General features: G+C 45.8%; 1 protein-coding gene across 5 annotated transcripts in view; it reads left to right on the plus strand.

The window, feature by feature from the left end:
- TDP1 (tyrosyl-DNA phosphodiesterase 1) overlaps nucleotides 1-25,117 on the plus strand; it is a 74,842-nt gene that overhangs the window by 6,960 nt on the left and 42,765 nt on the right. For 4 of the 5 annotated variants that reach the window (XM_043472757.1, XM_043472758.1, XM_043472759.1 and 1 more), the window contains exons 3-11: nucleotides 282-325; nucleotides 1,514-1,569; nucleotides 4,857-4,953; nucleotides 9,265-9,299; nucleotides 14,778-14,870; nucleotides 19,922-20,089; nucleotides 20,526-20,604; nucleotides 23,538-23,720; nucleotides 24,349-24,397. In XM_043472757.1, the coding sequence (XP_043328692.1) occupies nucleotides 282-325; nucleotides 1,514-1,569; nucleotides 4,857-4,953; nucleotides 9,265-9,299; nucleotides 14,778-14,870; nucleotides 19,922-20,089; nucleotides 20,526-20,604; nucleotides 23,538-23,720; nucleotides 24,349-24,397 (804 nt within the window). The remainder of the gene's footprint in view (nucleotides 1-281; nucleotides 326-1,513; nucleotides 1,570-4,856; nucleotides 4,954-9,264; nucleotides 9,300-14,777; nucleotides 14,871-19,921; nucleotides 20,090-20,525; nucleotides 20,605-23,537; nucleotides 23,721-24,348; nucleotides 24,398-25,117) is intronic. The other variant, XM_043472760.1, reaches the window with a different exon arrangement.

A 25,117-nucleotide genomic window follows, 5' to 3' on the forward strand; every position in this document is an offset into this window, starting at 1 on the left:
CAGTTTCTAAAATTGACCAGTCATTCATTTCTAAAGTTGTGGATCTTGATTTTTTTCCCATTCTGTTTGGTTAAATAATAGTGATACATGATAAATATTATCAGCCCAGGGAAATTTTCTCTTGAATTTTCTGGAACATTAAAGTCTAGCCTCATAGTAACTCTTCAGTGCACTGTTTTATAAGCCAAATTCTGCTCGTCAGTGACTGTTTAATAAGTCAGCTGTGATCATTATTAGGTAATTTTTATCAAAAATATGAATTTGATGTTTTGTCTTTTCAGATATTTTATCTCCTCTGTTTGGGACACTTGTTTCTTCAGCTCAGGTGAGTTTCCAGTTTGGTCTTTGGATGGGAGGGGGACACATAAACCACTCTGTAGGAAAATGAGCAGTGGGACCGCTGGGTCAGTCCCGTGCAGGATCCCCAAGGTGGCACCTGCCTGGAGGCCAGCACCCAGCACCACGGTCATGGGATCCATCAGCTTGGAACATGGATGCACACTCACCGGGGCTTCTGACTCTCGGTTTCCTCACTGGCCAGGAAATCATCCTGGAAATTCCACCCCGGGGGACTTCTCTTTGGCACGCTGATAATCTCATGGGACTCTGGTGCAGCTCCTTGGGAGGTGTGGGTACAGAGGTGAGGGCCACATCAAGTTTGATTTGATTTAGAGAAATAAATGAGAAATTTCCTATACCCTCCAAAGAGAAGCGAGGAAAAGTTACGGATGTAGATGTGTCTGCATGTTTGATTGCTCCTGCCTGACAGGCCTGGTCCCTTTGTGTTGATAAATCACCTTAAGGTGCCAGGCTTTCCAGCAGATAGAACAAGGTCTTGTCCCTAAAGAAGGCAAAGCTTCCTGTGTGCTTCTTGTTCTGCTTAGCGGCAGAAATCCTGGTCTCCAGGTGGAACATGGGGTGAATTTGTGTGTGTTCTCCCAGCTAGGATGAGTCGTTATGTTCAGGAGAGGGCCAGGGATTACCCAGGCCTGGGGAGGACACCCATAGGTAAGCCTGGTCCAGAACTTGTAGTCTGATAAGCCTGTAGTGAATGTCCAATTCCAGACACCTGTTTACAAACCTAACTCAATAGATTGCACACATTGCAACTGAGAGGTTCCCCCTTCTCCAGGGGATCTTCTCAGCCCAGGGCCTCTGGCATTGCAGGCAGATTCTTTACCATCTGAGCCACTAGGGAAGCCCCTTCACTACATTATGGAAAAACCCAAAGTAGCTTTTTGACCAACTAAATACAAATGCTGCCAAAGTGTGCAGAGATAATTTTCTGTTTTCTCACGCACTCCCCCACTGACTCGGAACCCTTAAGCCCTGTATTCCCCTCAGCATGTATTTTAGGTTTTTGAGTGTTGCAGCATGATGGTCCAGGTTTATAAAAACTGTGTGTGTAGTTCATGATTGGTTTAGATTCTCTTTGAGTTCAGTAAGTTGACAGTTCTCCTTATGAACTGCTTTTCTGAATTGCCCGTGACATCTTTTCTTTCCTCCCGTCTAGTTTAACTACTGCTTTGACGTGGACTGGCTTGTAAGACAGTATCCACCAGAATTCAGGTGAGTTCTGCAGAATGATGGATGACGTCAAAATTCTAATTAATGGAGCTTGAAAACACAAGGTCTGTGTTTCTCAGGCACCTGCTGTCCATCTTTCTTTGAAGATTTCTTTTGAAACTATTGAAATCTTTATAACATTATTATAATGGGAAAGCAGCCTTTTTTTAAAAAAAATCTATTCTAAAATACAGTTCTAAACTATTAAACCTTCTTAATACAGATTTTAGCATGTCCCTCTGTTCTGTCCAGAAGTAGGGTAGGACAAATTTCAACCTGAATAAAAGAATTTTAGGTCCAGTGCTCACAGGAAGGAAAAGGTCATTGCCACCTTCGTTCTTGACCAGTAAGCCTGCACTTCACTTAGCACTTTGATGCTGGGTAGTTTTTTTGGGTTTTTTTTGTTTGTTTGTTTGAGTCTCTCTCGTTTCACAGGTGATTCTTCCTATAGCCCAGAAGTTAATGCAGGAGTCATAGGGCCTTCCATGATGCAGATATGGAGGTGATGTTAGGCAGTGCAGGCCAAATAAAGATCCCATTGCATGGTGACGTGCCACCTGTCCCATTTCCAGTACATCCACTTGGCAGAATCCTGTAGCAGCAAGTAAAGTAGAGGGATACACATGCAGGAAAATGGTTGTCAGGATCCTCAAAGTCCATGTTGCATTGAGCACATCAGACTGTGCGAACTTTCATTAATAATAGTGTGTGTGTGGGTGTGACTCAGTCGTGTCCGACTCTGTATGACCCCATGGGCTGTAGCCCACCAGGCTCCTCTGTCCATGGAACTCTCCAGGCAAGAACAGTGGAGTGGGTCGTCATGGCCTTCTCCAGGGTATCCCGACCCAGGGATTGAATCCTGGTCTCCTGCATTGCAGACAGACTCTTTACCATCTGTGCCACCAGGGGAGACCTATAGACAGAATGCTGTTGAAACTCCCCAAGCAGCTTTGACACTCAGACCCGTAACGTGTGAGATGAGTCGCAGCTGCGTGTGACGGAAAGACGGAAATAACGATTCAAACCAGGGCTTCCCAGGTGGCTCAGTGGGAAAGGATCCCCCTGCAGTGCAGGAGACTCGGGTTCAGTCCTTGGTCAGGAAGATACCTACTCCAGTATTCTGGCCTGGAAAGTTCCATGGCCAGAGGAGCCTGGCAGGCTACAGTCCATGGGTTTGCAAAGAATTGCACACAACTGAGCATACATGCACACGAATCTGAGAGAAAATTTCTCCAGCCTGTTCAAAGGACGGGCTGATGCCTGTTCACGTCAGGGAGGGTGATCTGCTTTCCTGGGCCACCAGTTCAAATGCGCATGGTATCCAGAAACGCCCTCGCAGACACACCCAGAAATAATGTTTTATCTGGGCCCTCTTGGCCCCGTGAAGTTGGCACAAAAATTAACCATCATGCAGCCTTTTTGTGATAGTTTTCAGAACACTGATAAATTTGAAGTGAGGCTGCCCTGGTGGTTCAGTGAAAGAATCTGCCTGCCAATGCGGGGGAGGCCAGTTTAATCCCTGGGTCAGGAAGATCCCCTGGAGGAGGAAATGGCAACCGACTCCAGTATTCTTGCCTGGAGAATCCCATGGACAGAAGTTCCTGGCAGGCTACAGTCCATGGGGGTCGCAAACTGAGCACGCACATGCCAATTTGAAGTAATTAATGAAGACTACTACTTCTGTCAGTAATGTTTAATCTTTTAAAAAAAAAAAAAAACTCATGATCTGATAACACAAACAGTTTCTGGACGGTAGAGTCATGGTTATCTATTACATTATTCTCTGTACTGTTTTTCTGGTTGCAAAACAGAAAATTTGTTCCAGGTAGAAAGCAACTGAGAAGATGTGTCTCTTTGTTTTATTTTCCCGAAAATATTAGCATAAAGCTGTTAGGGGTTAGGCATTAGTCCCGGACGAGTGTTTTCTGTCATGTTTCTTTTTAGTTGAGCGGTGTCCCTTCCTGTATGACAGAGAATCGTTCTGCATGTGACTAATGACCGTGGAAGTTGTTCATCTTACTTGATTGCTTGTTGGAGAAAACTCCAATTTTTGTTTTGTTGGGCGAGCTTGTAAAAATATATTGACTTCTAAGGATTATGTCACTTCGAATTAACCAGAGTAGATCATGGTTCTCTTAAAAGCCTTTTTAATCTATTACTGCAGAATATTTTTTTTCAAACTTTAAACTTCTTATTTTGTATTGGGGTATAGCCAATTAATAAGGTTGTGGTAGTTTCAGGTTGAACAGTGAAGGGACTCAGCCAGACAAATACATGTATCCATTCTCCCCCAAACCAGCCTCCCATCCAGGCTGACACATAACACTGAGTAGAGTTCCATGTGCTATACAATTGGTCCTTGTTATCCATGTTGAATATAGCAGTGTGTACATGACCTTGCCAAACTCCCTAACTATCTCTTCCCCACCTCCGGCCACAGTAAGTTCCTTTTCTAAGTCTGTAAGTCTCTTTCAGTTTTGTAAGTAAGTTCATTTGTTTCATTTCTTTTTAGATTCCACATATAAGGGATGTCATACTGTATTTCTCCTTCTCTGACTTTCTTCACTCAGAGTGAATCTCTCTAGGTCCATCCATGTTGCTGTCAATGACATTATTTCTTTCTTTTTCATGGCTGAGTAATATTCTGCTGTATATAGGTACCACATCTTCATCCACTCCTCTATCGCTGGACATTTGGGTCGCTTCCATGTCTCGGCTGTTGTAAACAGTGCTCCTACAGAATATATTGTCCTTTTGAATTGAAAAATAAGGCATTTTTAATGCACATTGGGCTCTGTTTCACTGAAATATAACTACCTCCTAGTGAATCCGCATGCCTGGACCTGGGCCCTTTCACTCTTGTATCTTGGGGATGTGGTGCAGGCCTCACTCACAGCAGGTGTTTAATGAATGGATGGCTAGTGAGGAAGTGACCTATTGTTTGGTCCAAAATAAGGGAAAGAAAAGAGCATCACACTCGACAACACTAAGTGTGTTATCTCTTAATCTGATAACACAGAACTGATGATGCGTCCTTTTGGACCAAAGAAGATAATTATTCAAGGACTTTGGATAGTCCCAGCCCCTCTGGGTCACTGCAGAGATTCAGGATCAGGCCACGGGGCCCCCTTATAAAGGTAACCACTTAGCAAAGTGATCACTTGCCCTGTGCTGGCCCTGCACTCAGTCACCACACAGGCTGGACACACGTCGGTGGTCAGCCTTCCTTCACTGGACACCAGACCAGCTTCATGAATGAGGGGTTTCAAATACCTGTGATCTCCTTTCAGGAAGAAACCAGTCCTGCTTGTGCACGGCGACAAACGGGAAGCAAAGGCTCGCCTCGTTGCCGAGGCAAAGCCTTATGGGAATGTTGCCCTCTGCCAGGTAAGCCGCTTATTGCCGTTCGCGATCTCGCTTCGGCTGAGAGCTGGAGGGAAGTTGGACCTGCAGTGTGCCCACCCTCCTGATGCAGGGATCCTCTCCAGCATCACCAGCAGGCGTCTGTCCAGCCTCGGCTTAAATCCTTCCTGAGGTCGCCTGTCCTGCTTGTGCATAGCCCTCATGGTTGAAAGCTTTTTCTCTGTGGTGACCCAGTTTCTCTGTAATTAGTCAGGGTCTCCAGAGAAACAGAACCTGTGAGGTTGTACCTGTGTGTGAATTTGTAGAGACGTTTACTGTAGAAGAGCTGGCTCACGTGATTGTGTGGGCTGGCAAGTCCAACATCGGCAGGGTGGGCTGGACACCTTGAGAAGCGCTGATGTTACAGTCTGGGTCCAGAGACCGACTGGAAACTGATTCCCTGTTCCTTGTGGGAACCGGTCTTTCAATTTTTTTTTTTTTTCTCTTAACAACTTCAACTGACTAAGGCTCACAAACATTCTGGAGGGTAATCTCATTTCCTTACAGTCCACGGATTGAAATGTTGTTGTTCAGTCACTAAGTTGTGTCTGAGTTTTCATGACCCATGGACTGTAGCATGCCAGCCTCCTCTGTCTTCCCCTGTGTCCTGGAATTTGCTCAAATTCATTGATTTAAATGTTAATCTTCTCAAAAAAAAAAAAAGCCTTCACACAACATGTCACCAGATATCTGGGCACTGTGGCCTGGCCGTGCTGACATGGCCTTCTTTCCCCGCCTTCCGCCTTGGTTCTCGCTTTCCCCTCTAGAGTCACACAACCTCCTTGCTGGTGTCAGTGGTTCTCGGATTTGAAGTCATTTATTTCATCTTCCTAGTTTTCTCATTCAGGTTCCAGCATTTGCTTTCTTCAGCTGTACCTGGGGTATCAAGGGTTCCCTATCTTTCCCCAAGCTGCCAGTCTGCCGGTTTGGCATCTCTTTTGTCCATGGCCCTCTGGAAATGGAGGTTTCAACGTGGAGCAGGTTCTCTGGAGTCAGTTCAGTGGCAGTTTCTTTGAGGGCAGCTTCAAACTGGTAGTTTTTATTGTGACCACATACCTTATATTAGCTGCCATTGACATTTTACCCACAGCCCTTAGATCCTTTTTAAAGACTTTTTTTTTTAATGTGGACCATTTTTTAAGTTTTTATTGAATTTGTTACAGTATCGCTTCTGTTGTTTATGTTCTGCTTTTTTATGCAGCAAAGCTTGTGAGATCTTAGCTCTCCGAACAGGGGCGAACAGGGATGAAACCCACCCGCCCTGCACTGGAAGGCGAAGTCCTAAGCACTAGACCACCCGGGATGTCCTGCCCCTAGTTCTTTTCACAAGAATCATCTGATACTAGAGAGACTCAGACTGAAACCCAGCCTGTTAGAAAACTGCCTCGCGACTTGCACAGTATATGTGATTCAAGTCCCAGGAGGGGCAGTCACTGATCCCATAACAGGCTTGTTTTGCTGGCGCCAAAGCAGAGAGGCGGCGAAGAGAAGGCTGCTACCCAGCTGCTTTCCTGTCGTCGTTCAGTCGCTCAGTCGTGTCCAGCTCTTTGCCACCCTGTGGACTGCAGCACGCCAGGCTTCCCTGTCCTTCACTATCTCCCAGAGTTAGCTCAGACCTGATGCCACAGAACCATCTCGTCCTCTGTCGCCTTCTTCTCATCCTGACCTCAATTTTTCCATTTCTTTCTACATCCCTGTAATTTTGTCCTGATACTTTCCAGTCAGTACATGGAGTTTCCTTTGGACTCATTGTTTTAGACTCCGTGTCTGAAAGGGTCTTTTTATGTGTGACATTTCCTGTAAGAATTAAGGAATGTTGATGACTTCCTTCCTGTGGTGGTTCTCAAGTGGCTGGTGAATGTGTACCTTTTCCTGTATGAGCAGGTGGATCAGTCCATTCCTCAGCAGCTTGATGAATGAATCTTTCATGGCCCTTTTCTCTCCTGGCCAATAGCTTAGTGCAATTGACTCAGGACTTCTGCTCTTGGAGTACAGAGACAAGGGTAAATTACATAGAACCTGATTATTTTTATTTTCCATTTACTTTCTAATGTCCTTTTTCCTCCATTCATGCAAGATTAAAGAATTCCAGCTCCCAGTTGTTTTATCATTCTTCAGCTGTGGAATATTAACTGTGTATGTGTATTTTAAAGATAAGAACAGTGAGAAATCTCAATCTGATCAATTTTAAACCCATCTCACAACATTTTTCCTGTGATTTAACTCACTGTACTTTTATGTATTTGGAGTTTTAAATCATTCCATCTCTTTAACCATCACTGTTTAGGCTCGCCTTCTGCACAGGATCCTCCTTTGATTAGCAGTTGCCTAAAATCTGTTTTGCATTTGTTTCCAAAGACAGCAGAGGTTAAACTGAAGTAAGATAGCACTTAAAATGGGCAGAAAATAAATGACACCGGAATCCTGACAACCATCAATAGAATCGATGGAAATACAAAGTGTTTTTCACATGTACTGAAAAGTTTAGGAGAGGTGGTAGCGTGCTTCAAGGAAGCCACTAGAGGGCGTAACGAGCCTTGTCTTCCAAACCTGTGTTCAGTTCAGTTGCTCAGTCCTATTCGATTCCTTGCGACCCCATGGACTGCTGCACACCAGGCTTCCCTGTCCATCACAAACTCCTGGAGCTTACTCAGACTCGTGTCCATCGAGTTGGTGATGCCGCCCAACCGTCTCATCCTCTGTCATGCCTTTCTTCCCCCACCTTCAGTCTTTCCCAGCATCGGGGTCTTTTCCAGTGAGTCAGTTCATCACATCAGGTGGCCAAAGTATTGGAGCTTCAACATCAGTCCTTCCAATGAATATTCAGGCTTGATTGCCTTTAGGATGGACTGGTTTGATCTCCTTGCAGTCTAAGAGACCCTCAAGAGCCTTCTCCACCACCACAGTTCAAAAGCATCAATTCTTTGGCACTCAGCCTTCTTTATGGTCCAACTCTCACATCCACACTTGACTACTGGAACTCCTATATACAAAATAGATGACCAACAAGGACCTACTGTAGAGCACAGGGAACTATACTCAGTATTTTATAGTAATAACCTGTGAGGGGAAAAAATCTGAAAAGGAATATATATCTACACACACATCTATACTATGCACATACATATGCACAACGGGCCATACACACACACATGTTTGTATACGTGTAGAGCTGAGTCACTTTGCTGTACTCCTGAGACTAACACAAGCTTGTCAGTCATCTCTTCTTCTATTAACAACAGAGACATGAATTACACCTTCCTGCCCACTCTTACTCTGAGTTTGTGAGGCTGGTAAATGCAGCCCCCTGTCCGTGAGCATCGCCAAGACGGGCTGTGTCCTTCTCACCCACGTGCTCCAGGTGCCCATCGCTGCCCCAGGGCCGTCTGGAGAGAGTGGGTGGGGGTGCACTCTGACTTTAATAGTACTTGCTTCCGTTTGTAGGGCGCTTACTCCATACAGCTCCTTTTCCTAACCACTTTAAGTGTACTTTTCCAATTTATTCCTAACAACTCGCAGAATCTCTTAGCAAAGCTTTCGTTTCAAAGAGGAGAAAGACGAGGTTTAGAGAGTCAAGTATTTTTCCAAAGTTATACAAAGCTGTGAAGAAAGGACTGGGGTCTGTCTATACACCGAATTCCTAGCTACTAAGCTGTTTTTGATACCTCTATTTAATTTTTTCATATTGAGGCATATTCTGCTTAATTAAGGTCTTGCTATACCAGATGTTAGATAAAATGTTTTACTCCCTCACCTACTAGCCCAGTTTGTAAAATTATCATTTTGTAACATGAAAATGGATATAATGTATTATCTTTACTGTCAACACTTGTTATGTTAAAAATACAAAAAAACTTGTTTTAGTATCATAATGTTTCCATATCACCACCACTTTCAATGTTTCTTTAAAATATGCTTGGAAAACTTACTGGGTGTACTTGTATGAGCCAAATGTCTAATTTTAAAACTTTGCATAGAATCTCATTTGCTTTTACTAGTTTTCTAACAACTAAAGAGATTTTCCTTCTTTCTTCTAATTACTGTAATTAAAAATGCAGTATGTATTGAATCATTCTGGGTAACTTAAGAACAAAAGTTGTTTTTAAATAAGCCTCACTGGGTGCTGTTGTTGTAAAGGCTCTTGGTGATCAAAGGCTTACCCACTAGAGGGCAGTAAAAACTTAAAAAATTGAACTGGATCTTTTCTAATATTATTTTCAATGGATACAGGTATTGTTAAGGGTTTTTTGTTTGTTTTTGTTTGTTTTTAATGACTTGACCTCTTTTTTATCCTAGGCAAAGTTGGATATTGCATTTGGAACACACCACACGTAAGCAATTTTTATGAAATGGGGGAGGATATGAGTTTAAAAGATCGAATGATGCTCTTCAGAAATTACTCTTAAAGGGGATGCACATGTGACAGTTTTGTTGAGGGGAAAGCTGTCAGGAAGTGGAGGAAGTGGAGTTTTCCTGACAGTCTTGAGACCGGTACCAGGGGGGCGGCTCTGGACATGAAGTCTGAGTCTGTGATGTGGTTTCTGCTCTCTGCCCCTGGGGGGGCGGAGGCAGGGATAGGTTGTGGTCCGTGGTCGCGAGTGACTGTAGAACCATGGCCGTCACATGCCTGAAGATTCCCCTGGTTTAAAGAAAGCCCTCTGAATTTTGTAAGATTCTAAGTTGCAGCAAATAGATTATTGTTAGGTCAGCTCTGTGCTGTGAATAAAAGAAAAACTATTTTGCAAGAAGTTGTCACCCTGAGAGACTGGTGCCTGTCCTGCTTTAAGACATGTCAGAAAATTCTCTTAGGGTGGTGTCTGAGACATTGCAAGCCATAGGCGGGAGAAACTTTTCTCTTCCTACATGACATACCAGTTTGACTCCCGTTTTAGTTGCGTCTTAAAACTTTTATGGAGCTCTTTTACATAATTGGTTCTCTAGCTGAGAAAAGAATAAGACATGGTTGTCTTCATTTCATTGTTTTTGTAAATCAAATTTATCTAGAAATATGTCACGCTCTTCTGAGTGTGACAGCCTCGTCTTGCTTCTGGACCAGCAGTGGAAACAGATCGCCTGCTGCTTCAGGCTTGTCCCTTTGGGCACCTGTTCCTCCTGTTCCTAAGGCAACAAGGAAGCTCGTAGGTGGAAGTGTTTGGCCCGAGTCTTGCAGTGACCACTGTTTTCCTGATATTATGCCAAAAATGAGGGCATGTGTTCATCATTTGCTTTGTAAGCTTAAAGCTATATTTTGCCAGCCTGTTTTCAGAAAGGAACCAGAGCAGAAAGCCTTGAGCCACTTTGTGAAAGGACGCTTATCTACCCCACGTCATCTGGTTTTAGATGCTCTTATGTAAACATTGCCACATTTACCAACCGTGCCTAAGTGGTAGCTTTAGTGTAATGGAGGGGTTGAGGGTTGTTGAGAGTGATCTCAAGCACCTGTGTCGCTGGGGAATCAATTGTTCTTTACACGGCGTAGAGCTCACAGGAGGCTGATTTCAGCCCAGGATACAAACAGCACTGAATAGACTGGACAGGCGTCTTGGGCTCCTGCAGCTTCTCCACAGGAGAGGCTGGTGGGCAGCAGCAGTCAGCTGTCCTGGGTCGACATCCTGCCCGGAAAGGGTCCCACCGGATGGACCCTTGTCCCCCACCCTTAGCTGGAATTCAGCCTAAATACCTTCCCAATTCAGAAATGCATTCAGCACGCCCTGTCAGTCTTGTGGATCCTGGTTCGCTAGGCCTGCGGTGCTGGGTTCCTGTGCGGGACGCACGTTCCAAGGTGGCGGTCAGCTTTTCTCGGGCACATTCACGCTCCACACATACTGTGTTGGCAAGTGATCATGGGAGAGCCTGGGGCCCGGAGGGCTTGAGTGCTGGGCTGGCCTGGGTCTGCCACAGTAACATGTGAGGCAGTGGGGCTGTCCTTTTCTTTTTTTTCCAAAAAATTGCTTGGTCCTTTGTCTTCATTTTCTAGATTAGAGCCCCCAAGTCAATAGGCAGTTCTCTTCCAGTCAGCGTTGGAGGCAGGACTAGGACTGTTTATTTTTGCTTAGGTTCTTAGTTTGCTTTTTTTTTTTAAGTTTTTTATTTTATCTTTTTTTTAGTTTTTAAATTTTTTTTTATTTTTGGCCATGTGGCATGTAGGATGTGTCCCCTGTAGTTGAAGTGCAGTCTTAACCACTGGACCGCCAGGGAATTCCCTTAACTTACTTCCGTTGCTTCCTCACGGGTAACATTAAGTCTGTTTCCTTTGGCCCATCCCCCCGGCCACATACACACAACACACACACACACTTTGCAAGTTCCATCCCTCCAGTCACACCCCCCCCACACACACCCCCCATCCCAGCGACACACACTTTGAAAGTCCATTTCTCCTTTCCCCGCCAACACAGGCATTTTGCAGGTTAAACCCAGGAGGCTTCCTCATTCAGAGCGGCAAGTGCCTGGGGAAGTAATGGTGGTGGAACCATCCCTCACCCCGTAGTGTGAGTAGTCTACATCTTGTTAAAATGCCACTATCTTGTAGGAGATTGAGCTCATGTCTTGAAATTACTTCGAGTTGCTCATTTTAAAATGTGTTAAAAATTATTCATTAAATCTATTGTGCCCTTGAAGCCCAGCTCGAGGGGATATAAAGCATTTTGAGATGGACTGACTTTTGTCCTTGCAGCTTTCAGTCTTTGGGTGAGAGAGGCAGACAAACATGAACTACCAATGGAGGGAGGCCTCAGCTCCTGGTAAGGTGTGGGCCCCCCCCAACAGAGTGGGGCTGCCACGGTGACTCCCCGGGGTCTCGGGGTCACACGGCCTTACCTGCACGTGTGTCGTGGAGGATCTGGAAGTGACCAGACGCAGCCCGTCCTCCGGGAGCTCACGGTCCTCTTGGCGACAGTGAACGCGTTCCATCCGTGCTTCCCAGATGCCCTGCCGTCTTGGGACGTATCTCCTGGTGCTTTAGAATGCTGAGGCTTTCTGCTGGCCCATAGAGCTGGGAGCGAAGGCCCCTCCCAGGCCCCGAGAATCCATAGGGAGGAGGAGCACCAGATACGGCCGGTAGCTGGGCGCAGGGCTGCCCTCTGGGCTGTAGGAAGCCTTCCTCCTTCCCCTCAGGATGCGGTCCCCTCTCTCACCTGGGCTGCCCCGACCTAGCCTCGCCCGCCCCTGCCCCAGAAACATGAAGTAGCTGCAGCCCGCCCCCCACTGGGGAAGCCTTGCCCAAGGATTGCTGCGTGCAAGACATGTGATCCCAGTAAGCGCTGCTTCTGGTTCATGTGGGACCCTGGATGGTGCTCGTGACCTCTCCCAGCCACGGAGTCTGCACTTGCATTATAAAATGGGAATGATAATGCCTCTTCTGGATTAGGTGGGGTTTAGCATGCTAGCATTAGATGCCTGGCACATAAATTGCTGTTGTTCAATCACTAAGTTGTGTCCGACTCTTTGTAACCCCATGGACTGCAGCATGCCAGGCTCCTCTGTCCTCCACTATCTCCTGGAGTTTGCTCAAATTCATGTTTGTTGAGTCGATGATGCTATCCAACCTTCTCATCCTCTGTCATCCCCTTCTCCTCTCGCTTTCAATCTTTCCCAGCATCATGGTCTTTTCCAGTGAGTCAGTTCTTCGCACCAGGTGACCAAAGTATTGGAGCTTCAGCATCAGTCCTTCCAATGAATATTCAGGACTGATTTCTTTTAGGATTGACTGACTGGATCTCCTTGCAGTCCAAGGGACTCTCAGGAGTCTTCTCCAACACCACAGTTCAAAAGCATCAATTCTATGGCACTCAACCTTCCTCATGGTCCAACTCTCACATCCATACATGACCACTGGAAAAACCATAGCTTTGACTATATGAGCCCTTGTTGGCAAGTCATGTCTCTGCTTTTTAATACGCTGTCTAGATTTGTCATAGTTTTCCTTCCAAGGAGCAAGCGTGTTTTAATAAATGCTCCACAGATATTAGCTTGCTTTACCCTGTGAGGGAACAGCTTCAAACGTGAGAAACGTCGGTTTTGCTCCCTACACAGCTTACTAGATAATATGCAGGTCAGCACTCCTCCAGGGAGACTTCATTTTGTGTGTTTTTATCCATTTTTAACTCTGACCTTCTTGGGACACGCCACTTGGTCTATGAAAAGATTAACATGGCTCCCCTTAGAGCAGTTCTTTGTGCTGTTTAATAGGATTCACTGACATTGGTGTGTGATTTTCCCTGTAAATGATGCTTTGACTAATGGAAATATTTGTAAAACTTACATCATGAATTCATAACTGGCTTATTGTTAATTAAAACTAGCTACTAATTTGGCAACTGTGTATGTAAATTTGTAGAGGCTTCAGGAAGCACATCTCATAAGTGGGAGGAAGATTGGCTCAACAGCTGTCTTTCTCCAGCTTTGCATTAATTTACTGTTTGCCAGCTTAAATTTTTTTTTTTTTTTTGCAAGAGCTAAATCTTATTCTCTGTTTTTATATGCTTTTGGATGTTTTTTAATGCTAACTCCATTCTATCTAAATAGTATTCAGGTTGTTGTTTTTCAAGTGGTTCATTTTTTTTCCCCAGGTGTAAACTGACTTCCATCAGTAAACATTAAGGAGCATTTTGGCCTCAGTGGAAATAAAGCAGAGTTACTGCCTTGAATAAATCTCTGGCTGGGTGTGGGGAGAGAATTTAGGTTCCTGAAATAATCAGAAAACCATCAAGAGGCCAAGAATCATCTCGTAGCAGATGACAAAGTAAAGCAGGTCATTGAAGCATAGAGGGAACACACACATGGAACACTTTAAGTTAAGCAAAATGCGTATCACGTGTCGTCATCACAGCAGCCCTGTGAAGTGAACAGAGGATTGGTCCTTCTTGTTACAAGTGAGAAACTGAGGCTTAGCCACACAGAACGACCCGGGGTGTTCAGTGCTTCCGTGGCGTCATGTGGTTTCCAGGTGATAAACAGAGGTGCTTAGGTCTTCCAGCCTCAGATGGGAACCTCTTATCTGTGTGCTGTTCCCCCTCCCCTCCCTGGAATTCAACTAAGAGAAATAGTCTGATGACCGGGGAAGCCCCATCTGAAAGAAAGGAATCTCGAGAGCTGATTTGAGTCAAGGGAAAAGAAAAGGCAAGACTCCCCTCCAGCCCAGGTTCAGGCTCGTGACAAGCCTGGTGTCTGTGGAGAAGACCAAGTCTGGTTTCTATGAAGAAAGATCGGTGGTTACTTGGTCTCACTCCCCTCTGCTGTAGCAGGGGCCCCAATAAAGCCTTGCCTGAAGGAAAAAAAGATCAGTCACTTGAAAATGAGGCATCTTTCAAACTTAAACTGCACCCCACAGTAGGAAGTGCGTTTGTCATTTCAGTCTACTGCACACACCCACACTGATGAGTGCTGAGACCAGGTCCATGAGCCTGCACTTACCTATACGCGATACACTCTTGAGTTGCTAATTTATTCTGTTGCAGCCTTCTGTGTGGTTTTGTTTTAACGCTAGGTAGCCACAGTGTAGCACAAGCTTGTGAGCAGGTTGCTCTTTGTCCCTCATAGTGACGGGTGATGCAGAGCAGATGGTGAGGGGCCAGGCTGGCCACGTGAGCGGGGTGGAGCAGAAGTTCACTTCAGTCATCCGGCACTCTGAGCATTTTGGAAGGTGGCTTTCCACCTGTCACGTGAGCAGACTTTGATAATGTATAGAAGAAATGGAGACTATAAATTTTGAAGTTTGGGTGATGTAAGAGTTTTTTACGTATTGCGTTTGCACTGGAAAGGTGTTTGAGAGTGCTGCTAATGCTGCTGTTCCTTTTCTGCTCTTGAAGGAAAATGATGCTGCTGCTGTGTGAGGAAGGCCTCCGGGTTGTCATACACACCTCCAACCTCATCCGCGAGGACTGGCACCAGAAGACGCAGGGGTCTGTGGGGCTCTGCCCGTTTCATGCTGAGAAACACCCAGAATGGGAGCGTTCACTGTAGTCTTTTTCTCCAGTTTTTTTCATTGTGGGAGGAAAAAACCAGAATTATGGCATAGAAAAGAGATGCATGCAAAAAAGTGATACTGCCTCCCTTGTGGTAACTGATGTTAACCATTTAGCCCATGATCATTCACACCTGTCTATTTATACTGATAAATGTTGTTTAGTCGCTAAGTAATATCCGACTCTTTGTGATTCCATGGACTGCAGCACAGCAGGGCCCCCTGTCCTTCACTATCTTCCTGAGTTTGCTTAAAATCATGTCCATTGAGTTGGTGATGCCATTCAATGATCTCATCCTCTGTCGTCCCCTTCTCCTGCCTTCAATCCTTCCCAACATCAGGGTCTTTTATAGTGAGTTGGCTGTTTGCATCAGGTGGCCAAAGTATTGGAACTTCAGCTCCAGCATAAGTCCTTCCACTAACATTCAGGGTTGATTTCGTTTAGAAGTGACTGGTTGGATCTCCTTGCAGTCCAAGGGACTCTCAAGAGTCTTCTCCAACACCACAGTTTAAAAGCATCCGTTCTTCAGCGCTCATCTTTCTTTATAGTCCAACTCTCACATCCATCCATGACTGCTGGAAAAACCATAGCTTTGACTGTACGGACCTTTGTTGGCAAAGTGATGCCTCTGCTTTTTAATATGCTGTCTAGGTTGGTCATAGCTTTTCTCCAAAGAGCGTCTTTTAATTTCATGACTGCAGTCACTGTTCACAGTGATTTTGGAGCCCAAGAAAATAAAGTCTGTCACTACTGCCATTTTTTCCTGTAAACATACCAGTACATAAAATTTATATGCTGTAGTTTTTTTCCTATTTTTTACAGAAATGGCATCATAACTATATTCTCCAGCCAAGTAGGTCTAAGGATCTGAAGCAGGATAGAGGATAAAAAATGGAAGGGCCAAACGTATTATTTTTCCAATAAGACCCTCCTGATAACTTTCTTGGCCCTCACTCACCCTTACACCCACCTGTACCTGAGCCTGCCAGCTCCCAACAGGCATCAAAGGAAAACTCAGGGGTTGATTGTATGCTAAAAATATCCCTTTATGGAGAAGGAAATGGCAACCTGCTCCAGTAGTCTTGCCTGGAAAATCCATGGACAGAGGACCCTGGTGGGCTGCAGTCCATAGGGTCACATGACTGAGCACGCATGCATGAGCGTAGAGGGAGATGGGTTGGTAGCAATAAACTGGTAGAACTAAAAAATATATATATATATCCCTTTACCTCCAGTCAATTTAGTTTCCCATAAAACATTCTAAATTGCTGTCTTTTCAGAGCCTGTAATATGGTTGTAAATCTCCGAAAGAATTGAACGCAAAGGTTTTTCATGCTTTTTAAAAAATTACTAACCCTTTGTTGTTGGTGCATATTTACTAGATCTAGTTTTTGATCTCTTGGGGAAGTTAGGGTTTATCCTTAGACATTTTAGGGACTTGTTCGAGTCACATTTCACCCTTCATTCTCCTTCCCAGGAAGCCCTCTTTACAGCCAGCCTTGGGTTCCCTTTCCTTCGTTGAAGCCATTCTGCATGTCTCTGCCTGCCTATGTTAGAAGAAGCACCCTTTCGGGGTTTACACATTTTCCCCTGCATTCTGCTCTGTGTTCCCTTGCCCGTATCATCACCCAGCCTGGAGAGAGCCCTGACCCAGGGCTCTCACTGAGCCCGCGTTGCACCCTGAGTTGAGCTGAGACAGGGAGCCTCGCAGTTCCCATCCTCCTGACCCACTGAGCCCAGGTGGGCTGCCCAGCCCTCGAGTCGCCTCTTCTATCACACAGCCCTTATGAATGTGAAAGGCAGTTTTCCCCCAAGCCAGGCATCTTGTCCCTCTTTACTGTCCTTCCCCACCAGAGCGGGTGTTTGAGCCCCTGTCCCCCTGCCTGGTCATTTTCCGACAGACACGTTCTTGTGTCCCGTTTAAGATACACTTCCAAACCACTCTGTTCTGACGGGGGCGGGGATGGACGGTCCCTGAGAGCCTTGGCTGCTGGGCTCCTGATCTACTGAGTTTCTGGTTGACAAGGTCTTTTGCCGCCCCTCAAGCTTCTAAGCTGCCAGTTGAGTTTTGGGACCTATGACTCATCTGTAGCCCCATCTAAAAAGGAAATGAAATTGACATAGCTTGTCCTTAGAGGAACAGTAACTTAAAAGGATTTGTCGAGTTGACTCTGAGTCTCCTGTGACTCAAAGAATCCCACCCCGGCTCTCTGGCTCCTTCTGGAGCTGGGTGTAGAGGCAACCCTGCTTCCTTAGGTGTCTTTGACTTGGCTGATGTGGGGAAGTGATTAAAGATAAAGGGTTTATGTGTTCATTTTTTCCTTTATTTAAAAACACTTAACTTTTTAAAAATGTATTGACTAGGTGTAACTTCACATGGCTCAGAACTCAAAGTACAAGTGGTCTAAAATCTCCCTCCCACTTCCTTCTGCTGGCTCCCTGGGAAAGGGCTACTGTCAGTCTAGATCCCACTCTGTCCGGCACTTTACAGTTCTGTGTGGCGAGTGTAATCTCATTTCACAGTCTGCCTGTCACGGCCCTGTGGATCCTCTCTCCTCCTGATGGTCTCCACCCATCCTTTTCACCAGCTTCTTGCTCCACTTGTTCACGCCTCAGTTAAAATCATCTGGCCCGGCGCTTTCTGTTCTTATTCTGTCAAAGGGTAAAGACATCTCACATCTCGATGTCCTGGTTTGGAAAGTCGTCGTCTGTCATGTTCCTCCTCCAGAACCATTCTTGTGAGTGACCCTCTGATCCAGGAGGAGCCCCCCTCGTCCTGCAGCTCCGAGTTGCTGTGGGAAGGAGAGACTACCCCCATCCATCCCGCCCAGCACAGTCACGGTACACGCAGCAGCCAAGCGGGGCACAGAGGGGTCACCGAGCTTGCCCAGAGTGACACTGCCAGGTAGCAGCAGATCCCGGTATAGAACCTGGACTCCTCCTGGTCTCACACATTACCCATTGTGTGAAGGGTTTACTTTTAAAAAAATGCACACCGTCAGAGCTGTGAGTCAAGTTTTATTTGGGGCAGAATGAGGACTATAGTCCAGGAGATGGCATTTCAGATAGCTCTTCAGAAGCTGCTCCAGAGAGGCAGGGGGGAAAGTCAGTATATATGTGATTTTGGTGAATATGTGCATGCCATCAAGCACATTTTTAGCAGAAGGTCTATGCTAGTTTCATGAAGGTTACTGCTACTCATGAGAAGCAGGTGTCACCGTGAAGGATTTTAGGACTTTCCTGGGTTCGAGGCGATACAAGAATTAGGCTCTTAAAATCAGCTCCTGAAAATATCTAACTCTCTGAAGGCCTGTTCTGCCAGTTTTTCCCCCAAGCACAGAGTGCCTCGTTTCTGCTCTCCACCCTGACCTTCTTTCAGGGGGTGTTGAAAGGCAGCCGCTGCAGCAGCACATGATTTAATGCTTGTAGATGTAGAGGGCAAGTGCCAACCTGCGGTTGACAGAGGGTCTCCTTGAGGTGGGGAGGAAGATGTGACAGGCCAACCTGCCGGGAACAAGTTCAGAGCTCAGGAGATGCCCCCCCAGCATCCTCGAAGTTCTGACAGCCTGCCTCTCGGTCTCCTTTGAGGGCTGCCAGCGAGAGAGGAACGGGCAGTTTCTGTTGTGGCTTCCCGGGTCAGACGGAGGAGGTGGCGGGAGGAACCACAGTAGGGGAGACCGGCAGACGCAGCTCCTGGCTGCTGAGGCTGCTTTCTGTTGGGCCCTGTTCATTACCTCGTAGGCATCTTTGTGAGGCAGGACTGCTAGCTAACCCGGTTTTGCAGCTGAAGGAGGTGCACAAGAGCTTTCAAGGCATATTTCTCTGGAATCCTCAAGGGACCAGTTCACAGAAGGACTGGGTTTAGATGTGGCCACTTGCCATTCGTGGGTATGACATAGAGGTTTTGACAAAGTACACTGACAAAAAATTGATGAAGTTAGAGATGTCATTAAAGTTTTTTTACCGATTTATTTGAAAGCCTGAGGTTAGTGTTAATGTAATATGACCAAAGGTAGACTATACCTCATTCCAGACACCAGATATGGGAGATATATATATATATGAAAGTGAGTTTGTTTATTGAAAACATATTTGCACATACATTTTTTCTTACTATAGATAACTTTTATTTTCCGCTTGGCTAAAGAGCTGCATTGACATACGTTTGGGCAGAAACTTGGTGGGTCACCACTGTGTAGAGTTGCCGTAGCAACTAGGAGTAGAACTGTTGTCATCAAGGCTTTGAAAGCAGTGTAGGGACTTACCTGGTGGTCCAGTGACTGTGACTCCACATTCCCAATGTGGGGGCCCGGCTTCATTCCTGGTCAGGGAACCAGATCCCACATGCTGCAACCAGGAGTTCGCATGCCACAACTAAAAATCGCACATGTTGCAACTAAGCCCCAGTGCAGCCAAATAAATATTTTTAAAAAAGCAGTGTAGAGCTGAGAAGGTAAGCGGGGGAATAAGCAGGTGGGTGAGTGAGTTGGGGAGCATGGAAGGATCCAGTTGGGGGAAGCAGGCAGAGGCCAGGCCTTCCTGGGTCTGAAATTCACTGTGATCTTTTCAAAAATAATTCTGGGCATGATGAGAACCATTGGAGTGGTACAGTCAAATTTGTTCTCTATTTCATAAGGATGACCTAGGGCATCCCATATGGTGCTAGTGGTAAAGATGTAGGACACCTAAGAGATGCAGGTTCAATCCCTGGTTTGGGAGAATCCCTGGGGAAGGACATGCAAACCCACTGCAGCATTCTTGCTTGGAGAACCCCACGGACAGAGGAGTCTGGCGGGCTACAGTCCATAGGGTCACAGAGTCGGAAATGACTAAAGCAACTTGGCACTCACACACACAAGGATGGCCTTACCAGCAGGTGGAGAGAGGTAGTGAGAATTCCCCTCCTCAAGGTGAGAGCCTGGTTACAGAGAGAGCACGGTGATCACCTCTGCCCCTGATGCTCAAGGTCGTTTTCCTTTTCCATCCAGAGTATGGTTGAGCCCCTTGTACCCACGAATCGTCCACGGGGCCCATAGATCCGGAGAATCGGCCACACGCTTCAAAGCTGACCTCATCAGCTACCTGGCAGCTTATAACGCCGCCCCTCTCAAGGAGTGGATAGACACCATCCAGGAGCATGACCTCTCAGAAACAAAGTAGGATGATCATGGCCTCTTAGCAACTCGGGGGGCTTACCTTGAGAACCGCATGAGGTCTGCTGTGCGGGGGCCTGGTGGGTGGTGGGGGGAACACTGGGCTGTCCCTCAGCAAGTGCTGAGAGCAGGGCCCGTCCCTGTCGGCACCCGCTGGTCCTCAGGTGCTGGAGCGGAGGCTCAGGGCCCTCCCCACTCACCTGAGTCCCCACCGGAGTGCCTGCTCGGCAAGCCTGTTTCAGGGTTATTTGACTTCCGCCCCGTGGGGGTCCCATGGGGTGCTTGAAAATGATTTTAAGTGTCAGTTAACTCCTCGGAGGAGGCATCTCAAGAAAGCGGGTTGGCTCTTGGAATATTTCATGCTTATTGTTAGTGTTTGTGTATATTTTGAAGTCCACACATCACTATGTTCTTTAACTTGTATTTTGTATCGTTTTAGTGTTTACCTTATTGCCTCAACCCCGGGACGCTTTCAAGGAAATCAGAAAGATAACTGGGGACATTTCAGGCTTAGGAAGGTAATAAAATTTTTACTATTTAAAAAAATTGTATTATATGTTCACTCCTGTTTCATTTACAATTGGTATATTTTGAAAGCAGCTTTGTAATATCTCTAGGACAACTCTGGGCAAGTATTAGGCACTTGAAATTGATTATCTAATTAAAAGTGAAACTGAAAGTGAAGTCTCTCAGTCGTGTCCGACTCTTTGCGACCCCATGGACTGTAGCCCACCAGGCTCCTCTGTCCATGGGATTCTCCAGGCAAGAATAGTGGAGTGGGTTGCCATTTCCTTCTCCAGGGAATCTTCCCGACCCAGGGATCGAACCCAGGTCTCCTGCATTTCAGGCAGGCACTTTAACCTCTGAGCCACCAGGGAATTATAGTTTGCATTAATTACTTGCATTTTAACGTTTTGCCTCTTTTATAGGTGCAGAGTTAACAGATCTAAATGGCAAAAGCATATGGACAATCTTTAGTTTTTTTATTTCTTGTAATATAATTAGAGACTTTGTTTTATACAAGTAGTTTTTGCTCAGCATATGAAGGATTTTTTTTTTTTTAATGTCAAGGATTTTTCACACAGATTCAACAAAGAACAGAAAATAGTGTTGAGCAAAGACCACAACTGAGCTATGATGTGTTTTGTTTGCTAAACCAGTGCCCTAGGAATTGTAATTATGTGAATGACATTTGCTGCTGGTATGAAAATAAGCCAAGAAAGATCTTTAACAAAATAAAACAAGCAGCAGGTTAAAGTTTCAAGTTTCCTCTACCTCCCTCTAGGAGTCAGTTTACCTTAGTAAATTCCCAACACGATTTCTTAAAAGCCCCTCTTTTTCCATAGATTACTGATGCTGTGTGAGAATTCCCCTTGGCTGATGACCATTTTTAATTTCCTATTTCTAAGTGAGAGCACAGCTGAAAGCAGGCAGGGTCTCAGCACCACCGTCTTTCTATCCTGAGCTCAGGAGCAGGCGAGCCCCACAGGCTGGGCGGTGAACGGCGCTCAGTCGTGTCCGACTCTTTGCGACCCCACGGACTGTACCGTCCATGGGATTCTCCAGGCCAGAATGCTGGCGTGAGGAGCCTTTCCCTTCTCCAGGGGATCGACCCAACCCAGGGATCCAGCCCAGGTCTCCTGCCCTGCAAGCAGGTTCTTCACCAGCTGAGCCACCAGGAAAGCCCAAGAGTACTGGGCTGGGTAACCTGTCCCTTCCCCAGTAGATCTTGCCAACCCAGGAATCAAGCCTGGGTCTCCGCACTGCTGGTGGATTCTTCACCAGCTGAGCCACCGGGGAGCCCTCAGGTTGGAAAAGTGCACGGCTTTGTGGGTTGATACCCACGGCGAGGGCCCAATCCTGACCCGGTTGTAAGCCGTGCGACTGTGACTTGCTCCCACCCTCTCGACGTCTGTCAGATGGGCATAACGGCAGTCCTTCCCTCACAGAATCATGTGGGATTGAATGAGGAAAGGGGGGCACGGCAGTCCTTCCCTCACAGAATCATGTGGGATTGAATGAGGAAAGGAGGGCACGGCAGTCCTTCCCTCACAGAATCATGTGGGATTGAATGAGGAAAGGGGGGCACGGCGCGTGTTGGTTGTTCAGGAAGCGCTTGTGGGGCTGGGCTTGTGGGCTGGTGGCTCAGAAAGGCTGGGCTTGTGGGCTGGTGGCTCAGAAAGGCTGGGCGATCACACACACCTGCGCAGGGTCCCTGGCTTGCTGAGAGCTGAGTAGCCTCTTATCCAAGTGTGCGACCCCTTTGCACAGTCAGGAGCTTGTGTTGCATCACAGCTGTCTTCCAGTAAAGACAGGGCGTGATCAGAAGTCTGCCCCCCTCCTGGGGAAGAAAAGCCCAGGACTTGGGCCACAGTCCTGATCAAGGACTGAGCCCAGAATAGTAACCGAGTCTTGTGATTGTCAGCTCAGTCCTGCTTCCTACCCCATGTGCTCCCAGGGTGGAAGTTGAGAACTGTTTGGGGCCCTTTGGGGAAGTGTGTTTATGAGTATTAATGCCTGCTCAGTGGTAAAGAGAATAACACATATACCCTGAACAATGCAGCTGTCACATTATGAGCTCCACTGGAACAGGAACTGTGGCTTATTTTTATTGCTGTCTCCAGCTAAAGAGAGAAAATTCTCAAGTGTTTTCTGACTTGTTTCTGCAGCTTTGCATAAATATCAAACAAAGCAGGAAATGCAGGTCAGTCTTCCCCAGGGCTTAAGGTGGTATGTATCCATATGTAAATATATTCTCTTTCATTTATAGAGCATCACAGCAGCCCAGAGCCCAGGCCTTTTTCAAATGATAGGAGTCAAAATATATAATAGTTTGACCTTCTAGGTTTTATTTCAGTGTATTAAACCTTTGGAATTTCAAGGCAGAAGGCTAATCTCATATGGCAGGTTGCTAGTTTGTCTGACATTGCTACTAAAATGGGTCATTCTTTTTTTTTAATCTGTTTAAGTACAAATCAAAGAACTTTGGGAGAGAAATACTTCTGTCCTCTTACTCCACTAAAATAAAATATTTTCAGTATTTAAAAATATTCCCCAAAGGATTAACATATATACACTACTATATATAAAATAGACAACTAATAAGGAACCTACTATGCAGCACAGGTCACTCGACTCAGTGCCCTGTAATGACCTCTATGGGGAAAAAATCTAAAACAGTGGATCTATGTACAACTGACTCACTCTGTTGTACGCCTAAACCCAACACAACATTGTATATCAACTACACACCAGTAAAGTTTTAAAAAACAAAGTAAAATTTTCCCCAAAGAAGAAAAGCTGTATGTGGGTATGAAACTGAGCATTAACCGTTTTCAACATTTCCTTGTGAAGTAGGCAGTCCGAGGACAGAAAACCGTGTTCTGCGCGTCACGGCTTTTCTCTCCACACGGTCAGACTGACTCTAGCATTCATTTTTGTTCTCTCACAGCTTCTAAAAGAGCACGCCTCACCCATACCTAAAGCAGAGTCTTGGCCGGTCATAGGCCAGTTCTCCAGCATTGGCTCCATGGGGGCAGACGAATCAAAATGGTTGTGTTCTGAGTTTAAAGAGAGCTTGGTGACCCTGGGCAGGGAGAGCAGGACCCTCGGAAGTGCTGTTCCTCTCCATCTGGTGAGTGCCCCTCCTCCCCAAGGTCACTGTTCTTACCCTCTGGTCCAGGAGAAGAGTCAGATCTGTCCTCCTTGCCACAGAAAGGGGTTTCATTCCATGGTTCGGGGATGGAAGACACAACGCAGTGCGGCAGCATGCCGTTTGTGACCGAGTCTCCCTGATGGCGTCTGGTGCTGGGAGCTGGCTGGCTTCTTCCAGGCTCTGTCTCAGCCACAGACAAGCCTGCGGATGCTCTATTCCTTCCTTTAGGTTGTCAAGCCAAGGGAAAAAATTTTTGATAAAGCATTGCCGGCAGAATTACAGGCATTATTGATTTTTTAGAGACATTTGAAGTAAGAATTAATTTTACATTCAGTTCAGTTTTCTTTTGGTGTTTCAGAGCAAAAATACTTATTGAAATGTAAGTTTCTTTAATTGACTATAAATGCTTTCTATAGTTTAATTACTAGAAGTTCAATAGTTTTCAATAAGATGGGAACTTTTTAAAATTTAAAGCACGTTTTCTAACTCTTGAAGTATTATTTCTAATTGAGGTTTTCATCTGCGTAAAAACTAAACTTCTTTCTTTTTAACACGCATGGATAGTTTCTTCAACATGGTGCACTCTAAGTGTTGTTTTTATTTTTAGATCTATCCTTCAGTGGAAAATGTGCGGACCAGCTTAGAAGGATATCCAGGTAATTGTTGAGAAGACTGTCCCGATTGTGTTTTTGTGTGTACATTTCATAAATACCCTGGTAAACTTTTTAAAACAAGTAATAAGAATGCCTTCCTCCTTAAGGTCAGAAAGGTATTGATGAGAAATTTGGAGATTATTCTGTCTTAACTGGCTGAGGATCTTTAAAGTAGGTAACATTGAGTGGTGCTGGGTTCCAAAGATGATTCCATACAGTTGAGCAATTTGAGTGCTGTTTAATCTTCACAGTAGCCCTGATTGTTTGATACTTTTGCCAAAAAGATTGTTCTCCCCTCTGCCGCCAGTGGTTGTCCGGATAAGACATCCAGATAAAACCAGCTTCCGCCACAGCTCCATGCTATGCCTGTTTCTAACACCTCCCTCTTCCCCAACACCGCCACCCCCCCCCCCGCCCCGGGCCTAAAGTACTGTGTGTGGCGTTCTTCCAGATTCGAATCCCAGACACAGATCATATTGAGGGTCCGGAACTGAGGCTTAACTCTGAGATGCAATCTTTAATACGATATAATTTAGTTGATATAGCTAGTCTCTCAAGGGCTTCATCTGTAAACCCCAGGACTATTTTGTAGACATCTTTCAGTCTTGTCCTCTAGTTACCTTATGTCAGGGCTGGGCAATTAACTTGTTTGGAATTCAACAACCCCCAGGTAGTGTATTCAGGAGGTATTAACCAAAATCCCAAACAGGGTATACGTGTGTG

The sequence above is a fragment of the Cervus canadensis genome, chromosome 6, assembly GCF_019320065.1.
Source record: "Cervus canadensis isolate Bull #8, Minnesota chromosome 6, ASM1932006v1, whole genome shotgun sequence".
NCBI classification, from domain to species: domain Eukaryota; kingdom Metazoa; phylum Chordata; class Mammalia; order Artiodactyla; family Cervidae; genus Cervus; species Cervus canadensis.